The sequence below is a fragment of the Cervus elaphus genome, chromosome 5 (assembly GCF_910594005.1).
Source record: "Cervus elaphus chromosome 5, mCerEla1.1, whole genome shotgun sequence".
NCBI lineage: Eukaryota > Metazoa > Chordata > Mammalia > Artiodactyla > Cervidae > Cervus > Cervus elaphus.
This window is the reverse complement of record NC_057819.1, coordinates 125,128,329-125,147,297: the sequence shown is the minus strand read 5'-3', so window position 1 is coordinate 125,147,297 and position 18,969 is coordinate 125,128,329. Positions and strand designations below refer to the sequence as shown.

General features: G+C 56.6%; 1 protein-coding gene across 3 annotated transcripts; it reads right to left on the bottom strand.

Annotated features, from left to right (window-relative positions):
- Nucleotides 1–378: 378 nt before the first annotated feature.
- On the bottom strand, nucleotides 379–16,843 carry CANT1 (calcium activated nucleotidase 1). 3 transcript variants are annotated; one of them, XM_043905324.1, is made up of 4 exons: nucleotides 16,716–16,843; nucleotides 5,363–6,015; nucleotides 3,403–3,606; nucleotides 379–2,657 (listed from the first exon to the last, which is right to left on the bottom strand). In XM_043905324.1, exons 2-4 carry the CDS (start codon nucleotides 5,991–5,993, stop codon nucleotides 2,287–2,289), a joined length of 1,206 nt encoding a protein of 401 aa, XP_043761259.1. In that variant the 5' UTR covers nucleotides 5,994–6,015; nucleotides 16,716–16,843; the 3' UTR covers nucleotides 379–2,286. The 3 variants fall into 3 exon arrangements, with proteins under 3 accessions (XP_043761259.1, XP_043761260.1, XP_043761262.1); XM_043905325.1 differs by lacking the exon at nucleotides 16,716–16,843 and adding an exon at nucleotides 15,251–15,473; XM_043905327.1 differs by lacking the exon at nucleotides 3,403–3,606.
- Between the last annotated feature and the right edge of the window lie 2,126 nt (nucleotides 16,844–18,969).

The window sequence follows — 18,969 nt, the reverse complement described above, 5'->3', positions numbered from 1 at the left end:
GCGAGGAAATAGCAGCAGAGAGGTTAGCTGATCCAACCACGGTCACACAGTTGCAAAGTGTCAGAGCTAGACTGGAACCTGGAGTGGAACCAGAACCTATATTCTTTATCAGTCTGACCAAAACAGCGTCTTCAGGCTTAGGGACAAGCTGGACTGGCTGATCTGGTTTCCATAAAGGCTTCTAGTCCACAAAGGTCCACGGTCCCAATCCCACGAGCTCCCATGGCACCCCGGCCATCCTGCATCAAGAATGCTTCTGGCTCCTTCCTTGCCAGGATCCCTCTTCATCCCCACAGGAAGCGCACCCTTCTCTGAGCCCCTGTGTGAACTGGCTCTCATATCCCCTGGGGCAGTGCCAAAAGCCATCACAGACCAGGAGACAAAGAGAATTCACTTTATTGTTTACAAAACAATGGCTCCAGTAGGAAGGAACACAATCATTATGCTTACAGCAGCGAATGGGGTGGGGGTGGGGGTAAAGTCTAGCTTTAAAATACTTGAAAATCACTGACTGTGTGAAAATGGAGCTCCTGAGCACCTGGGTCTTAGATCTCAACCCAGTGACTATCCCTAGTCCTCCAACCTTCCTAATTTCATCTCTGGTATTTTTAATATCACACAGCCCTGAATGTCGTGGATATTTATCAAGGAGGTGGGTCAGGGAGCCCAGGTAAGCAAAGTCAGAAAAGACTTGGGCCTTCAGACTGTGTACAGTGGGAGCTGAGTTCTAGAGAGACATGTCTGTTCAAAACCCTGTTTTCTGTTCTGCTATTTATTTTACAGTGGAAGAAACAACCAGCGCAGGAATGAGGGATCCTTCCTGGGTCCCCTCCAAGCATTCGTATTAAAATTCCAAAGTGGGAAAAGTCTATGAGACGGGGGTTCACAAGGCAACAGCCAGAGCCTAAAACAGGGCGTTTCCCGGCCATCACAAAACCTACATTCTCCTGAGAGGTGAGGTAGCTTCTGGGCGAGGGGGACCATGGGCTGATGGTGATGGCCCTTCTAGGCTGTGATTCTGGCTGACCTGTGTCCCAAACTCTCTACCTTTACCCTGGGGTATGGAGAAGAGACCACAGGGACTAAGGCATGCCAAAGTTTCTGTGAAGTTTCTAGAAAGAAAAGGCTGCAGAACTCCCACAGGGAAGTGAAGAAATAAAAGGCCAGGGCAGAAACTGCTGGACCAGGCAGGCCTTGTCCACAAACTCCAGGGTAAGGGAGCCCCAGCGTCGGGGGCCAGGTGCAGGCTTGCCAGAACCTAGGGCCCCTCTTGCCTCAGGAATTACACATTCAAGTCATTCACGGAAGTCTTTCAAGGAATGGCAATTTCTGATAATTGCTAGAAAAAGGTATTGTATCCTTATCATTGTATCCTTTGGCCAAGGACTTAGAAATGCTTGAAAACTTGCCTTACCAACTGTAACTTCTTAATTACCATTTTCTTCACTGCTGGGAATGAATTTCTTAAGTACCGGACTTTGCTCTTGATAAGATTTGCCGATTCCATTTTATAAGAAAGGAAACTAATTAATATATAAGCTAATAATTAAAACTTCAAAGTGCTACACAGGCATAGAATTTCCCTGAAGACAGAATACAGGGCCAGTCCCTTGAATGGAGAAGTTTGACGTGGGGGCAGACGGTGGGCCTGTGTCCCCCCTTGCGGCACTTTGAGCAGACGTCTTCCCAGAGGCCTGCCCTTGCTCTCACAGCCCTGTGAGGCCCTGCAGTGTAAACAGGTTCTTTTCCAGGGGCCTGGAGGGGTGAATTTAATGCCTGAGGTTCACAAGGAAGAGATGAGGGGTGGCCCAGGAGCACCAAGCTGTCAGCCCCACTTCAGACTCACTGCTGGGTTCCCAGAGAGGGCACAGTGCTGGACACACAGTAGGAGCTCAAGAAATATTTATTGAACAGAAGTAGAAATGGAGAAAAAAGAAAAGGAGGTCAGATGGAAGAAAGGGCTGAATCAAGATGCCTGCAATGACTAGCTTCAACCACCAGGCGGCAGCGCAGGGAAATGTCCAGCCTGTAGTTCTGGGATACCCCACCACCCCGCCACTTCCGTTCCCCTCTGAGAAGCCACATCTCAGGCTGGGACTGAGCTCCCAATTCTGGAAATTTCTAAACCAGGCACACACCTCAAGAGTTCAAAAAGAAAAAAAAAGATAAAAAGATAAACTAATCACATGAAAGTGCAGTCCTTGGGTTTTTTATAAAACTTGAGTCCTGACGTAGCTTAAAACTGTCCACCCCTCGGCCTTGCTCGTCATCTTGACTTTTCTCAGTTCAAATGAACTCTATGCCCTCATACTTCACACTCCCGATCTTGGTCTCGGGCAGGAGGAAGCGTCCGTCCAGCGTGAAGGCCATGATGTAGGTGGCGATCTGGCCGCCGTCTTCCTCGGACTTGAGGGCCACGATGATCTGGTCGTCGGTGTTGGGGATGAACTTGAAGGAGGAGAAGCCGTGGGTGGGGACCACCGCTCCCACGTGCTGGACGGTGATGTCCCCAAAGTCCTGGGCGGCGCTCAGCAGCAGGTTGGTGCCCCGACGCTCGTCGTCCTTCTCGCTGTAGCGCTCGTGGCTGGCGCGGCGCGGCAGGAAGAACCAGCGCTGCAGTGTGTCGCTCCAGCAGGCAGACTCGTGGATGAGGTAGCCTGGGGACACACAGACTGGTCACAGCCCGCCTGACCCGGGCCCAGGGCGGCCTTGCCCCGCATGCAGACCCATGAGCGGCCCGGAGCCCGAGCAGCACTGCTGTCCGTCTTTTCTTTAGCTGTCTATCTGTCCAGAGTGGCTGAACCCAGCAGGACAGAGCCCACGGGGCCGCACGAGCCTCTGCTGGGCCGCCTCTCTGGCCGCCCTCCCCTGCCGGCTCCCCCAGCACTGCTGAGTAGCCATGCCCACAAGGTCTGTCTGTATTTCACCTCCTTGGTGCTCCTCTCAGGGCGCAGAGGAGAGAGCTTCTGCAAGTAGCACAAGTAACACCAGGTCTGATCTGAGAAGGCGGATCAGGGTGGGCACGAGAGGCTGCCTTGCAAGCCGAAAAGGATGGGAAGCCCGCCTATCAGGAGGTGAAGCTGTGACCTCAGTCACGTGTCCAAGCCCGCTCCAAGTACCGCCCCTCCCTACCACAAACCATAACTTCCAGAAATGAGGGCAAAGAAGCAAAGTGTGTACCTGCTCCCACCACCAGGTCAGGGGCGAGGCCCGGCCTCGGGGCGGCCCCCAGGAGGACACTGCGGACGGGGCTACTGTCTGAGCCTGCCGAGTGAGCCTGGGTGAAAGCAAAAATGGCTCACTGGCCCCAGAACCTAGAGGCCTGGTGGGAGCAACCGTCAGAGACAGTCGAATGGTCTAACAGGCAAGCTCGCAGTACCCATCCATGGGCCTGGCTCTCACCTGGCGGCCGGATCCCAGCAGCGGCCCGCAGGGCGTTGTAGCTGGACACCCAGTTCTCGTGGTCCACGCTGCCTCTGCAGCCCACCACTTTCACCCACTCCGGGTTCTCATTCAGCACCTCCCCTGTGGCGGTGGTCCACTCCTTGCCCAGGCCGCCCACATACAGATGCTCGTCCTTCACGGCCAGCCACTCGGCTTTGAAGCCTGGGGACAGGGAGACAGGGGCGGGGCTGAGGCATGGGCCAGCCCTCTGCTGGCCTGGCCTGTGGGTCGTCAGGCCAGAGCAGAGAGCCCTCTGGGCCTGGCAGCTTTAGGTGGCAGAGGTCACTCATGTTGGACTCAACTTGGGGCGATGACAAGAGAACAGGGGATGGACCAGCTGGCTTGCAGCTCCACCCGAGGGTGGTCGGTTGGGCCCCTCTCCTCAGAGCAGACACCATGGCATTCACGTGGGGCAGACGGGCACCACCTCTGCCTTCTGTCTCCTCTCTCCCTGCCCTCCAGCATCTTCCTCCCAAACTCACCCCAGGAACCCTGCTGTAACTCATGTGAACCCGCCAGTGGAGCGGCCTAGTCCTCCCCCTGGCCAGAAAAGTGACCCTCCACTCAGCGTCTGCAGACCCCGACCTCCCCGTTTCTCCAGCTGTCGTGTCAGCCCCACCTCAGACTACGCCCGACCCTGGGAAAGTGCAGAAAGTGCAGATCACACAGCCACACCCCCGAGGGATTTATGTGCCAGCGGCCAGAGCTGAGTGGGGCTCAGCACAGATGCTCACAATAGCCACGCCAATCAGTGTGTTTATTTTCTTAGATGGATTTACTTACCATGAGCCTAGTTTTGAAGGCTGTGTGGGCACTTTGTTCTAGCATATTCTCACCTGTTCCTACACCATGTTCTCATCTGTGCTTGTTCCCAAATGTTTTGCAAACTTCCGGCTGGCCCAAGGAGCTGTGGCCACAACCCTCGCCCGGGGAAGCTTCTCTGCAGGTGGCTCTGGGGGCCCCACTGACTTCCTGTGGTTCCCTCCAGGTGACCGACCACCGGGCAACCCCGAGCTCCCTCTATCCTGCTATCCTCCAGATCCAAGGGGCAAGCAGAACTGCTGGATGGTGCCGGACACGCGCGGCCGGCCTGAGGCAGGAAGCGGGCAATCGAAGTTTTCAATAGAACGGTGGCTGAGACAGAGTCCTGCCAACCTGCCCAGCCGCGGGCAAAGTCGGGACAGATTTTTATCACTTTGAGGGAAGGGGGGCCTGGCAGCCAGCCCAGGGCCCAGTGAGTTAATGCGATTCCTCCTTCGACCCCAGGTGCCTCAGTGGAGCCTGGCTTTCCAGCAGGTTCAGATCCAGCCACACGCACGAAAGCTGCTGTCAACTCTCCTGCTGCCCCACGTGAAGGTCTGGGCACGCAGGCTCCCTCCCACAGCTCTGCTACCCGCCTGCTGGCGTGGGGCACAGCCGATGCCAGAGGTCAGATTCCACTCCAGGTCGGGGTTGGGGGCACAGCTGCTCACACTCAGACCCTCCCCCTGCTAGGTTTTCAGAAAGGAGCAGCCTGCTTTTTAACAAAGACTCAGTTCAGAAAGAGCAAACCTGATGCCCCGGCTTTAAAGCTGAGGCACGTGGAGGGCGCAGTCCCAGCATGCACTCCAGACACTGATACGGTTGAGAACACAGAAATGGGCTGTTCCCCAGGTCAGAGCCCAGCGCTCCTCTGGGAGAGGCCCCGCTTCCCCGCCAGCCCCCAGCAGAAGCTCATACTCCTGGACGCGGCAGAGTCCAGGTCTCCAAGACTCTGCTCAGGCTGTGGGGGCCGCAGGTCAGAGGTGGGGGAGACGAGATCTCCCCGATGTCCCCTCCCTCTGGACCTGTGACTGCTTCACTGCGCACAGGTTGAGGACCAGCCGGATGGCCTGTCCTCCAGCACCGCAGCGAGCCCGGGGACAGACGGCCGACCTACCTTTCCCCACGGTGCCGTCACCATCTGACAGGATGACCCAGGGCACGGCCCTGGAGCCGTCGATCTGGTAGACCACGCCCGTCCGGTCGTCCACGGAGTAGAGCTTCCCGTTGAAGACGATCAGATCCGACAGCTCCATGCCCCGCCCCTTTTCTGCCAGGTGGGACTCCAAGACCTCATGGCCTTGGTCCCACTCCACGGCCACCCGGTCCCCGCTGTCTGACAGGGTCAGGTGACCCTTCTTCAGGTAACTGACCCAGGTGTTCTCCTCCGGGGCCCTGGACTTTGTGTCCAGGTCGGCGATAACAGCGATCCGGTATCGCGTCCCGCCCGGCGTCCTCTGGGGGACAGACAGTGGGTAGGTGTCATTGTACCGGGCAGCAGGCAGCTGGCCGAGCTTCCAGTTGTGGGCGTTGGGCAGGGGGGGCCGGCCAGGAGGAGGGCGGTGGGCGTAGAGCAGCCAGAGGACGGCGGCGCCCACGAAGGACGGCAGGATCACCCTCCAGCGGGGGCGGAAGCGGGGGTCCGTGGCCTTGGTCATGGACGCCAGCACGGGAAGGCCCCCCACGCTGATCCGGAGAGAGTGCATAGACTCATTCCATTCCGGGGGGCTGGAGAGCTGGACGGGCATCAGACTGAAGGGCGGGCGGGACCTGCAGCGCAGGGCAGAGGAGAGCGGTCACGACCTGCTGGGCACAGCGCCCCACGTACGAGCGGGCGCATGGCCCAAGGCAGCCTCGTCCAGGGTGACCGGCGTGACCACGACTCTGCCGTGACTGCTCCCTTGGCTTAAGTAAACCCTGACTCTAGCAGTATCTTTGTTTACTCTTATTCAGCAGGAAGAAAAGTCTTTCCAAAGCAAAATCATTCCATGTCCTCTGTCCCAGCTGGCAAGACAGAAAGCTCAGTGAGAGAAAGTTCTGCGTAAGCTGGTGCTTTGCAATCTTGGGAAAGAGGGCACGTGGCAGGCGGGGAGGTGGGGAGGAGCTGTGAGGGGGAGGGCGTTGGGCAGGACAAACTATCAGAGACAGTACAGGTCCACACTTTAAGCAAAGGTCACCTAAGCCAGGAAGCCCTCTGATGGCTCTGCTCCCACTGGCGGCCTCCAGCCCCTCCCTTGGCACCTGTCCCCACCGGACCTCATGTTACGGTTTATTAATTTGTGCCCCCAGCTACTGGAACAGTGCACAGAACAGACGCATGCTCAGTGAGGGAGTTTTTACTTCCTCCTGGGTTACGTTCCTGTGATATTCAAATAAAGCATAAAACACAATCAGCCTAACAGAAACGTGCTGTGCTTAGCTGCTCAGTCATGTCTGACTTTCTGTGACCCCGTGGAGCCTGTTGGGCTCCTCTGTCCATGGGACTTTTCAGGCAAGAATACTGGACTGGGACACCCTTTCCTCCTCCAGGTGATATTCCCGACCCAGGGATTGAACCTGAACTTCCTGTGTCTCCTGAATTGCAGAGAGATCCTTTACACTCTGAGCCATCGGGGAAACCCATTCAAATCAAGTATGGAACACAATCAAGCCAGACAGAAACAGTGCAGGTTTTGGCAACATCCGTCCCCTGGAGCCTTTCTGTAATGCAAAAGGCTGAGGGTCCAGAGGCTGATGCGTCCTCATCCCTGGAGCCCTGCCTGTCAGCCCATCAGCTCCAAGGACAGCGTGGCTCAGCCTGGCCTGGTCCCCGGGTGCAGCTGGAGGCCGAGCTCCGGGGCTGGTGGTGGCGGCCAGGAACAGTGGCTCTCGTCCCCAGCACAGATCACGGCAGCTCACAGGTCACGGCAGCAACAGGGGCAGAAGCAGCAGAACACCGGCCCGTAGAACACAAGACCGCTCTCAGTCTCGACCTTCAGCTGTAACTTGGCATGTCTCAGCCTGAGAAACGTCCCTTGGGCCACGGAGGATATCTGCCTTGGCCCCAAAACAACTAACGGTTGACCCTGTGTGTAGATGCTCCTCGATCCGCCAGGTGGCAGCTGGGAGGGGCGTGGGGACTCACACGGGGCCTTGGCACTTCTGTGAACCACCCCCCCACAATGCAGACCATGTGGTCTGGCTTCTGAGACGGAAAATCAAGGCAACAGGCCCACACGGGAAACAGGCCTCTCATCCCCTTGTTTATTGGACAGATTCTTAGGTTTTGGCCACAGTGTCAAGTACAGAAAAGGGACTTCTAAGGAGCAGGTAAGACATGCGGGGCCCCGCGGAATGGCCTCAGAGTCCTCTTCTCCTCCCCTGGGCATGAGCCCCCGACTCCCCTCCTGGGAGAGGGCTCCCTCTGCCTCCAGGAATCAGTCCCCCAATTTGCCACGGAGACGCAAGCTGGTCGCTGGGGACCTCACAGGGTAAGCAGGAGTCCTGGCCCCTCCTCTGGTCTCGCCAAACACGGCTTCACAAGCACGGCCAGGCCAAAGCTGCCCACTGTCCACGTCCGGCCTACTGCTGGCACTGAGCTCTCCGTTCCCGCATCTCACCTCCTGGTCAAAATTCTGCCTGGACTTCTGACACACATTCGCCTGCAATTCTTCCCCCAGGAATCGAGGCAGCGATGGCGGATGGCCATCGTCGCAGCTGCCCTGGTCAAAACTTCTATCGAAACCCTGGGAGACAAAACCTTCTCTGTGAATACACTTCAACCGAAAGTTACCAGCCACTGCCACCTTGAAAAGCCCAGGTGTGGCCCCAATCCCCCTGTCTGCAGCGTCTGCCCCGTCAGCCCCAGCGACCCGGCCGCCTGCCTCCTCTACATCGGCTCCCACGGCCCCTTCTCACAGGAACCACGCAGGCACCCTCCTGCTGCCACGCCCCACCCTGACACCCACTGGTGCCCCGTGGCCACCGACACCTGCCATTCGAGCCAGTCCCTCTGGCCGTGTCATTCCCTGCTTTGGGAGCAAACCCTCACTAAGTACACAATCCCTGCCAACCACGACCCGTCCCCGGCAAGCTAGCTCCTCTGCCTGCTGACCGACCACCCTTCTACCCTGAGTCCTCTAGACAGGGCTGCCCTGGCTCCTGACGGTCTTGCTCGCACTCCTCAGAAGGGCCTCCCTGCCCACCCTCTACCCCACAGCACACCGCGCCGAAGGAATGAGAAGGATACCCACTTCTTGAGCAGCTGAGGCTCCTTGCCCCTGGGCCCCACCTTAGGTACACGCAAACCCCCGGCCCTGGAGCTGGCCGGCCGGTCGAGCTGCCTGCTGTCACAGGGCTGCGGGTGCAGTGGGCAGAGTGCCTGCCAGCATAGACGTGTCTCCACGGTGATGTGTGTCTTCACGGCCCCTGGTGGACTCTTCATCCCTGGGTCGCTGTCCCGGTGTCCCCCCCTCACTCACTCCCAGCAGACTCTGAGGATGCCACCAGCAGCTAGGGCCCAGTGGAGCCCGCCCAGCCCCCCGGCCCCGGTCCGGGGGAGGATGTCCTGCTTGCTCCGGGTCAGGTCAGCCACGCCTGCTCTACTGGTTCCTTCTCAGTCTGTACTTGTCCAAATCTCCCATCCGAGTCACTGTTCCAGCTCCGGGGTACACCCTCAGGTACACTAGTAGCAAGCAGTACGTGAAAGGGTGACACCGTGCCTCTATGAATGAATGCAGAGCCCACCCTCCCCATCCTGGAGGAGTGCTCACTCTCCCGTCCAAGCTAGGGTCCACCCCTGGCCCCAGAGACGCCCCACCCACAGACAGGCCTGCTCCTGGGGTCCAGCCTGAGACCCCAGCCCACAGGGAGTCCTGCCAGCAGCAACGGGGACGCCAGTGGTGACCTGCTTGCGGTCTTCCTCCCTGTCTCTCTTCTCGGCCCCCAAGGCGGGCTCCTTCCTCACCACCACTTCTCCTTCTGAACGCACACCCTCCCAGCCCGAATGTCTCCCTGGAATCCAGGCCAGGAGCCCAGCTGCTGAGCCTCCCGCGCCTGCAGCAGGTTCCCGGCAGGAAGGCACTCCTGGCCAGGGGCGCTCCCAGCCCTCAGGCGCCAGCCTGGGCAGCAGCCAAATCGCTCATACCCTCACATCCTGGCAGGTGCCAGGCCCCCTCACCTGTCCGCACCCCAGCTCCCGATTCCGCACCGCACGCCGCCCCCCCACCGCCCCGACACAGCCTCTGCCCTGCTCTTGTCTCACCGTGGCCTCCTGATGACCAAGACCTCTGGGGCCAACCTGAGCTCTGCCCGTTACCAGCCGCGTGACCTCAAACAAGTGACCTCGCTCCTCCGGGTCTCCATCTCCCCACAGGTAAACTGTGCACGTGACCCAGGGCCGCAGCCGCCAGGTCAGACGCTGTGGGACTTGGCCCTGACCACCCGCTGCCGTCCAGCGCTTCCCTCCTCACATTACAAGCGCCTGTGCTCGGGCCTGGGGGGCCCAGCTCTGTGGGCGAAGCTGGTGCAGGGGCCGGTCCACTCCTGTGAGCGCCGGGCACGGCCAGAGGCAGGCACTGGACGGCCCGCAAAGCTGAGAATACCCACGCTCTGCTCCCCGAGAGAAACAGACCCTCCCAATCCATCCTCCACACAGCTGACAGAGACTTTCCTGAAAAGTGAATCTTTACCAGCCCCTGGCAAAGGACAAGCTCCTCAGCCTGCAGGCGAAGCCTCGCATCCTCACACACGCTCCCCACGGTCAGCACCGCATTGTCTGTGACCCCACGATCTGTGTGCCAAACACTTGCACAGGATGCTTTCTCCAGCGGGCCACATAGACCCACCTAGCAGTTCCTAGCTGTCCTGTCCCCCTCCTGCCCTGCGTCTATGTGACGTGCCTCGCCTCCAGTAAGCCTCCCTCCTGTGAGGGGCTGACATTGGTCACAAAGGCAGCCTGGCCAGATCCCAGGACCTGGGACTGTCCCTTTCTATGGCAACAGGGACTGTGCAGATGAGAGCAAGTCAAGGGCCTTGGGATGGCGAGATTACCCAGGTGCGCCCTAAGTGTGATCGTGTCCTCACAGGAGGGAGGCGGCAGGGGATGTGATGGCTGAGGAGGAGACCACATGACCACGGCCGAGAAATGCACGGGACCCCGAGGAGCTGGAAGAGGCGAGGACGCACTGTCCCCTGGTGCCTTTGGCAGGAGCGCGGCCCTGCCCACACCATTTCAGCCCAGTGAAATGACACCTGGCTTCTGGCCTCTGGAACATTAAGGGCACATGTGCTGTTTTCAGCCAAGAAGTTTGTGGTAACATGCGTGAGGCCAGGCCTAGAAACCAACGCACCTGATGCCACCTGCAGGGCCGGGGCTCTGCCATTTCTCCAGGTGCAACCTGGTCTCAGCCTCCCCACTGTCTGAGCCCCAGGAGCCCAGGGGTTCTGCTCAGTCAGGTTGGCTCCCAAGACCAAAGGAGGCCTGGGCTCCGATCACGTTTTGTTAAATAAACACTCATTCGATTGCTTTCAGTGACCGGAGAACTCGGGCTGCCTTCCAGAAAACCCCTTCAGCTTCACCACTGGATCAAAGCCCAACCTTGGTGTCCATCCCTCCTTTGGCATCCCAAGGGATTATTTTTATTTTGTAGAAAAAGAAAGTTTCCGATCAGACTCGTTTTTGTGCCGTGCCATGACCCGCCGGCTTATCATCTAAAACTGATGGTGAGCTGCCTGAAGTCTCTTGTTGCTGGAGGTCTGGCTCTGAGACCTTGCATTTTCATTAAAAACAAAAACAAAAAACGGAACAAAAACAAAACCCTGCCATCCACGAAAACCAAGAGACAAGCCAGCGCAGGTGAGAGGTAGAATAGACAAAGCCACTCCCAGAAGGGCCTGCCCCCTGCCCACGCACCTCCTAACACCAGGCAGGTTAAACGTCTGCTCCTACTGTGACAAGACGTCTGTCAACCCCACCATGTGCAGCTCACGCTCAGTCGTGTCTGACTCTTGCGGCCCCAAGGACTGTAGCCCTCCAGGCTCCTCTGTCCATGGGATTCTCCAGGAAAGAATACTGGAGTGGGTTGCCATTTCCTTCTCCGGGGGATCTTCCTGACCCAGGAATCAAACCCACATCTCCTCTCCTGCATCGTAGGTGGATTCTTTACCTGCTATGGTAATGGGTCGATTTTTTTAAAAAGTTATTTTTATTCATTTGACTGCACTGGGTCTTAGTTGCAGCACGTGGGAGCTAGCTCCCGGATCAGGGATTGACTCCGAGCCCCCTGCATTGGGAGCGCGTGGCCTTAGTCACTGGACCACAAGGGAGGTCCCAGGCTGATTTTATATAACCAGGAAATTGGAATCAAGTTGCTGCACTCAAAGTCACAAGCTCTTTGGCCGGCCAGGCTCACCTGTTCAGGGGGCATGCCTGCATTCGCTCTTGTTCAGAAACCTCAGGGGACCACACCCCTCGTGGCTTCCTTGCTCCTGTGCCAGTCCCACTGCAACACCTCTGGAAAGACGTCCCCGGGTGTCAAGGGGCAACAACCACCCAGGAGTTTCGAGTCCTAATTTCCTTCTGGGTCCCCTCTCTTTGGGGCGGGTGTCAAGAATGGCTCGTTGACACTCATGCTTTTCTGCTTTCTGTCGAACCAGCACTTCCTTAGAAGACAGGCCGGCAACAGCCAGGTGTGGTGCTGGTGACTATCCACTGGCCAATGGACTCCAGATCCAAAGGAGGCGGCACCAACCTCTTGCTGTACACCCAGGGGGATGCTGCCTCCCCACCCCAGGAGCAGCAACCCCTCCGGGGTCTGGTTATGGTCAAGGAGGAGGACAGGCTCTGATAACCCTACTTCCACAGGCCTTTCATCACCAGACTCTACCAAGGCTTAGACGAAAGTGGGTGGTGACACCCGACACCGCCAGGAGCCTTTTTCTGCAGATTCCTTCAGGACAGGGGTGTGACAGGTGGCAGGGCAAACAGGTTCGACGACAGCTGCCAAGGCTACCCGCCCCCCAGCCCCCTTCAGGATCTGGGAGGCAGGAAGCACAGCGTGGCGATAGGAGGCCCCTCCCTGCTCCCTGCCGCCCTGGGGGCAGCCACTGTCCTCCCTGGGGAGCAATTGCTTTCCCGGCCCCGCCTCGCTCCTAGAGAGCCCCGTCCAGACGGCAGGCTGGCCTCCGAGTTCCCGCTCTGCTCACTGCCAAAGGGCACTTCCTGGTTAGAAAGTCAAGAGCTCATCCCATTGACATCACTAGACGCCAAGGGTTTCACAGCCACAGCAAGACAGCATTTCAAAGAATGCAGACGGTGTGTCTCAGCTTCTGGAAAATATGACCTGATCCAAGGCATTCTTCTGTTTTGGACTTGCCAAGGCTTATTACTTTGTACTATTTTAGGCCATTTTGAATGTGGACAGGGTGGACAGTGGAAGGAAACCAGGAAGGAAGGGAAAGGTCCACAGCAGTCCAGTATGTCCTTTTCAGTTCAGTTGCTCAGTCATGTCCGTCTCTTTGCGACTCCTTGGACTGCAGCACGCCAGGCCTCCCTGTCCATCACCAGCTCCTGGAGTTTACTCAAACTCATGTCCATTGAGTCGGTGATGCCATCCAACCACCTCACCCTCTGTTGTCCCTTTCTCCTCCTGCCTTCAATCTTTCCCGGCATCAGGGTCTTTTCAAATGAGTCAGCTCTTCGCATCAGGTGGCCAAAGTATTGGAGGTTCAGCTTCAACACCAGTGCTTCCAATGAATACTGAGGTCAGGGCTGAAACTCTGGGCCCTGCCTGAGTCTGCACCTTCCCCAGCTCCTCTTACTTTGTATACAGGCATTCACAACTGTGTGCTGAATCCGGTTACATACAGCTCGAGGTAACCTATTTTTCAGCCCTCTGGCTTGCTTTACTACCCAAGAGGAGTGAGTTTGTTTTCTGTTGCTGCTATTAACAAATTACCGCAGACTCGGCAGCTTACACACCACAAAGTCGCTTTACGGTCTTGGAGGACGGAAGTCTGACATGGGTCTCACCGGGCTAAAATCAAGGGCTGAGTCCCTTCCCGAGGAGCTGGCCTTTCCCACTTTCTCGCGGCTGCCCACGTTTCTTGGCTTGCGGCCCCTTCCTCCACCTTCAAAGCCGGCAACAACGCTGTCTCGCCCTGCCTTTCTGCCGTCACTTCCCTCTGAAGTTCTCTCTCCCTTTTCTGTGTTTAAAGACTCTGTGATTGCTCGATAACCCAGAATGGTTTCCCTATTTTAAGGTCTTGGGTTAACAACCTTAATTCCATCTGCTACCTTAATATCCCCTTGTGAAAGTAAAGTAGCTCAGTCGTGTCTGACTCTTTGCGACCCCATGGACTGTAGCCCGCCTGGCTCCTCCATCCATGGGATTCTCCAAGCAAGAATACTGGAGTGGGTTGCCATCTCCTTCTCCAGGGGATCTTCCTGACCACAAGATCAAACCCAGGTCTCCCGCATTGTAGGCACTCTTTACATCTGAGCCACCAGGGAATCCTTAATACCCCCTTGCTACGTGATATATCTGTAGATTCTGGGGGTCAGGATGTGGACATCTTTGGCGGGGGGCATTATTCTGCCAACCACAAAGAGGGAGACAGAGAAAGAACCTCCGGCTTTTCCCAAGGGGCAGGGCCGTTCACACACGGCTGGGTCTCCAGGGTGGGCACAGGGTGTCAGGATCATTCACAGTTTGTAGTTATTGCCATCATGGGAGGGCTGCATGTGCTTCAGTTGTATCATTAAAGCTATACTTGGAGGATTTTTAGCAAAAAGTGATCTTTCCAGTTGAAAGTGAGGTGCCGCACACAAAACCACACATCACTGGGGCTGTTTTCCCAGAGAGCCCACAAATACGAGACATAATCATCCCATGATCCACCTGAATCAGGGCTTACTCCCAGGCAGCGGAGCTGCACGTGTGAGAGCACATCTCCTCCCCGCACTTTTCTCAGTAGCAGGTATCAATCTGGCACTCACTCAACCCTTGGAGCCCTTCTGTGGGGGCTCCAACCTCACCCTCACCCCCACACCGTCAGTAACCATAACTGTATCTGGTCTGGCCCCTCTGCACACTGCTGTGTGGAGCCCTACTCCTGCCTCATTCCCCATGGACTGTTTCCCCAGCTGAACACGAATGGAAATCGGGCTCTGCTTCTGAACCTGAAGCTGTGAGTTCCACTTAATGACTGGACCTACTAGAGGTAAACAAGTAGGATAAAAAGAAAAAAAAAAAGCAAAGGAAGTGAGAAAACTGAACACCTTCCCAAACAGATTTTCTCTAGCATCAGGATTATTTTTTTCTAATTGATCATCTTGGTCTAGTGAAACGGGAAATCAACACAGAGGTCGTTAAAGATCAATATGCAAGTTTTCAATTCCCCTAATGTTGACATTTAAAAACATCTTTTCAGGAATCTCCACAGTCCAGAGTGTTACTGGAGGGAAAAGTAACATCACTACCTTTTTCCCCCGCAATGTCCTAGGTACCATTCCACAATCATCTGAACGATAGAGAAATGACTTATCACAGTGTAGACCCATTTCAGGACTCCAGACCACATTTCCAGATCTGAGGTACTCTGTTTCTGAAGGAGAACACACTAGAGCATGTGTCCACCTACCCTCCACAGCTGCCACGAGGACCGCCACGTTGCTGCTGGGAAGTCCCGAGACTCAGATGAAAGGGGCGTGTGTGTGGGAGCCCGCAGTGCTCACCTCAAAGGCCACATTCAGGGAGTGGGGCGGACACAGCCGCTCCTCGTGCACCCTGGGTCCCGCCTCCCCGCCTCTGCGGCTCAGGGAGGCTGGGCACACCCGCAGGGTGCATTCAGACTGGCAGGTAAGAAATCCCTCAAGTATCGACAGCTTAAACACATCACTGCTGTGGGCTATGAAAATAAGGGGTGAACTACATTTGGGTAACATCTTTAGGGGGAAGAAAGCAGACCCTCAGCTAACAGAAGGAATGGAACGATCAGATCACAGAGCTGCACAAAGCATACTTGCCTGAAGGGGATTTCCTCCACCACCCTGTGACGTCACAGTGCCTTGGGAGATCAGGTTAACTGGGACGAGAAAGGTGAGAAGACAGAGAATCCTGGCCCCAGACCACTGCAGAGGCCGCGTGACAGCGCCTGACCAACGCCTCTCCCCTGAGTCCTCTCCCAAAGACGCTCTCAGGACAGAACACCCCTACCAAGTGCAGAGGGAGTGGCTGGCTGGTCAGTGTGCCTCTCAGGCGGAATAGAGGGCTCATTGAGACCAGCAGGGAGGCGCCCCAGGGGCAGGCTGCTTGCTGGCAGTTCTGGGAGGAGCCCCACCGAGCCCACAGGCTCAGGCTGGGCTGTTCCACTGGCAGGCCTGTAGGGTGAGGCTGGGGGCTGGAGGAAGGCCCACAGCCCAGCCCAGGAAGAGTTTTCTCAATTAAGCTCCTCAAAGGGAGAGGAGGGTGAGGCTGCAGAGACCCTAGGGCTCCTGAAGGGCTGCAGCACCTGCTTTCTTTTCATGGACCGCTGGAGACCCCGTGCTTTTGTTAAGGTTTGGTCCTTAGACAGAAGGGCCAGCAAGATTCACTCGACCTCAGCAGATGCGGGCTCCCACATCTACAATTTGCTCAGAATTGGGTAGGAAAAGATGTCAAGCACATACCCTGAGGCAGGCAAAGGAAACAGAGCTGGAGAGCTAAAAGGCACCCGTCTCCTGGGGGACCCTCAGGTGCCTGGGAAAAAGACGTGTCCGGCAAACGGAAGGGGGCCTGCCAAGCCTAGGGACGCGAGGGCAAGGGTCACGACAAGCCACAGGGATGGGCAAAGCGCCTGTCCTAGGAATGGTGCCCATCCTGACCAGAAGGTGGGGAGGGGAGGGGGAAGAGGGGGCAGGGCAGACAGTCTGGGTGCAGAAGCAAAGAGGGGAAGGAGAGGAAGGCCTGCTGGGGTGGGGGACGCTGACCTGCTGCAGGTGTGACAAAGTGCCAGTCAGAGAGGGGAGGGGTTCCCTAACTGGTCAGGAGAAGCCCTGCAGAGGTCAGAGAGGCTGGTAATGAAATCACAGCGGGCAGGAGAGGGTTGTCCTCAAGGGTAGTTAAGCCTCAGGAAGGGAATGCATCCTCCAGGTTCAGAGGGAGTGATGTCCCAGCCTAGTCCGAGGGACCAGGAGTCCTGCAGTAGGAGGGGGTGGTGGACCGCGCCAGTCAGAAGGTGGGACGAGTCCCCCAGGTCAGAGGGGGTCGTCCTGCAGTCACACGAGGGAGGTATCTCCTAAGTCGGAGGGGGGAGGTGTCCCGTAGGTCAGAGGAGGTAAGAATCTTACAAGTCAGAGGAGAGGGAGGCGTCCCACCCTAGTCAGCGAGTCAAGGGGGGCGGGGGCGCCGTTCAGGGAGAAGGGGGATGGAGCCTGCAGGGTCGGAGGAGGGACGCGGCGGGGTCGGAGCGGGCAGCAGGCGCCGGCGAGCCGCCGGCAGGCCGTCACTCACCCGGTGCGGTCTGGCTCCGGGGCCCGCGGGCGGCGGGGCCTCGCTGCGGGTAGCGCCGGGGACCCAGCGGGCGGCCAACTTCCGCCCGGCGCGCTCGCCCCGCCTCCGGGCAACACGCTCCCGGCAGCCCCCGCTCTGCGGCTGCGCGCCGACGCCCACGGCGGGCTTCTGGGAGTTGTGGTTTTTTTTTTTTTGCTGCTCAGCGAGCAGGTCAAGGGGGAGGAGCCGCTCGCTGGAAGGGGGCCCGAGGCTGGTGTGCTCCACCCGCAGGCCCTTTTCGGCCAGTAATTCTGGAACTTTGGCCTAAATGGAAGTTGGGGGGATGGAATGAAGGTTTTGAGAAAGGAGTTATCATTCCTCCAGCTGAGATTGTAGAATCCCTCGCCTGGAGGCAGGGAAGCTTGGGCCCCTTTCTGCAACCCTATCCGCCTGTATCGATCCCTGGAGAAGGAAATAGCAACCCACTCCAGTATTCTTCCCCGCCCCCCCCCCCCCCCCCCCCGCGCCCCACTCCTTATTCTTTAGGGCTTCCCAGGTGGCGCTAGTGGTGAAGAACCTGCTTGCCAGTGCACAAGACCTAGGAGATGCACGTCCGATCCCTGGGTCGGGAAGATCCCTTGGAGGCGGGCATGGCAACCCACTCCAGTATTCTTGCCTGGAGAATCCCATGGACAGAGAAGTCCGGCGGGCCACAGTCCGTGCGGTCGCAAAGAGTGGGACAGGACTGAGCAACTAACACTTTCAGTTTCCGAGAACCCCTCTCCTTGGCTGTTCTAATCGGCCACATCGGAATGTTGATCGTTTACAAAGAAAAGGTTCGGACACAGGGCTACAGGCAGAAGTGTTCTGGGAACGAGGTGGAGGTTTCCCTGCCACTGATTTGCAATCAACGAACCCTCTCCCAAATGAGGGTCTCTGATTTCATCCTGTTTTTGCCAGTCTCCTTCCCAACCCCCAGACTGTTTTCTTTTTTTTTTTTTCCAGACTGTTTTCTTGAAAGTGTTAAAAGGGATCCTGGCCCTACATTCCCAAGTCCTGCAATGTGCCTGTTTTAGAAATCCTGAAAAAAGCCTGATAGCAGTGGCGCTTCACCAAGAGCTGGGCTAGGAGGGTGTCTCAGCGCTCTTATCTGCACCTGATTCAGTCTTTTGGTGCCTGCAAACACCCCTGGGTCTCTCCAGAGCTTACAGATGCACAAGGGAAAAATTCAAATTATATTAATGGTGCACAGTGAAAAACAATCCCCACCCCCCACTACCCTGTTTGGCATTCCCTGCCCAGAGGCAATCACTATTACTAGTTTTTTGTGGAGCTTTTTTATGACGCACAGACTAATCATAAACACATACATTAAATTACCTTTTAAAAAATGCAAATGTGCTAAACATGGTTCTGCCTTTTCTTAGGGTGGGGGCACCCTTCTTGAATTCATTTGTTTCCTATCATGCTAAACTGAATCCTGGCCATACACCATATTTGTGTTTGTTCAGTCACTAAGTTGTGTCTAACTCAGCTCCCGCTGAGGACTGCAGCACGCCAGGCCTCCCTGTCCTTCACTGTCTCCTGGACTGACTGGGCCATGCTCAGCTGTGTTTGAGTCTTTGCGACCCCATGGGCTGCAGCCCACCAGACTCCTCTGTCCATGGTATTTTCCAGGCAAGAATATTGAAGTGGGTTGCCATTTCCTGCTCCAGGGGATCTTCCTGACTCAGGGATCGAACCTGCGTCTCTTGAGTCTCCTGCATTGGCAGGCAGATTCTTTACCACTGAGCCACCTGGGAAGCCCCTCACTATCTCCCAGAGTTTGCTTAAACTCATGTCCATTGATTCAGTGATGCGATCCAACCATCTCATTCCCTGTCACCCACTTCTCCTCCTGTCCTCAATCTTTCCCAGCATCAGGGTCTTTTCCAGTGAGTTGGCTCTTCACCTCAGGTGGCCAAAGTATTGGAGCTTCAGCCTCAGCATCAATCCTTCCAATGAATATTCAAGGTTGATTTCCTTTAGAATTGAATGGTTTGATCTCCTTACTGTCCAAAGGACTCTCAAAAGTCTTCTCCAGCACCATATATATCATATATATTATTATTACTTTAAATTCTTCAAATCTTTTATTTATTAAGATATCTACATATATATGGGGCTTTCCTGATAGCTCAGTTGGTAAAGAATCCACCTGCAATGCAGGGGACCCCAGTTCAATTCCTGGGTTGGGAAGATCCCCTGGAGAAGGGATTGGCTACCCACTCCAGTA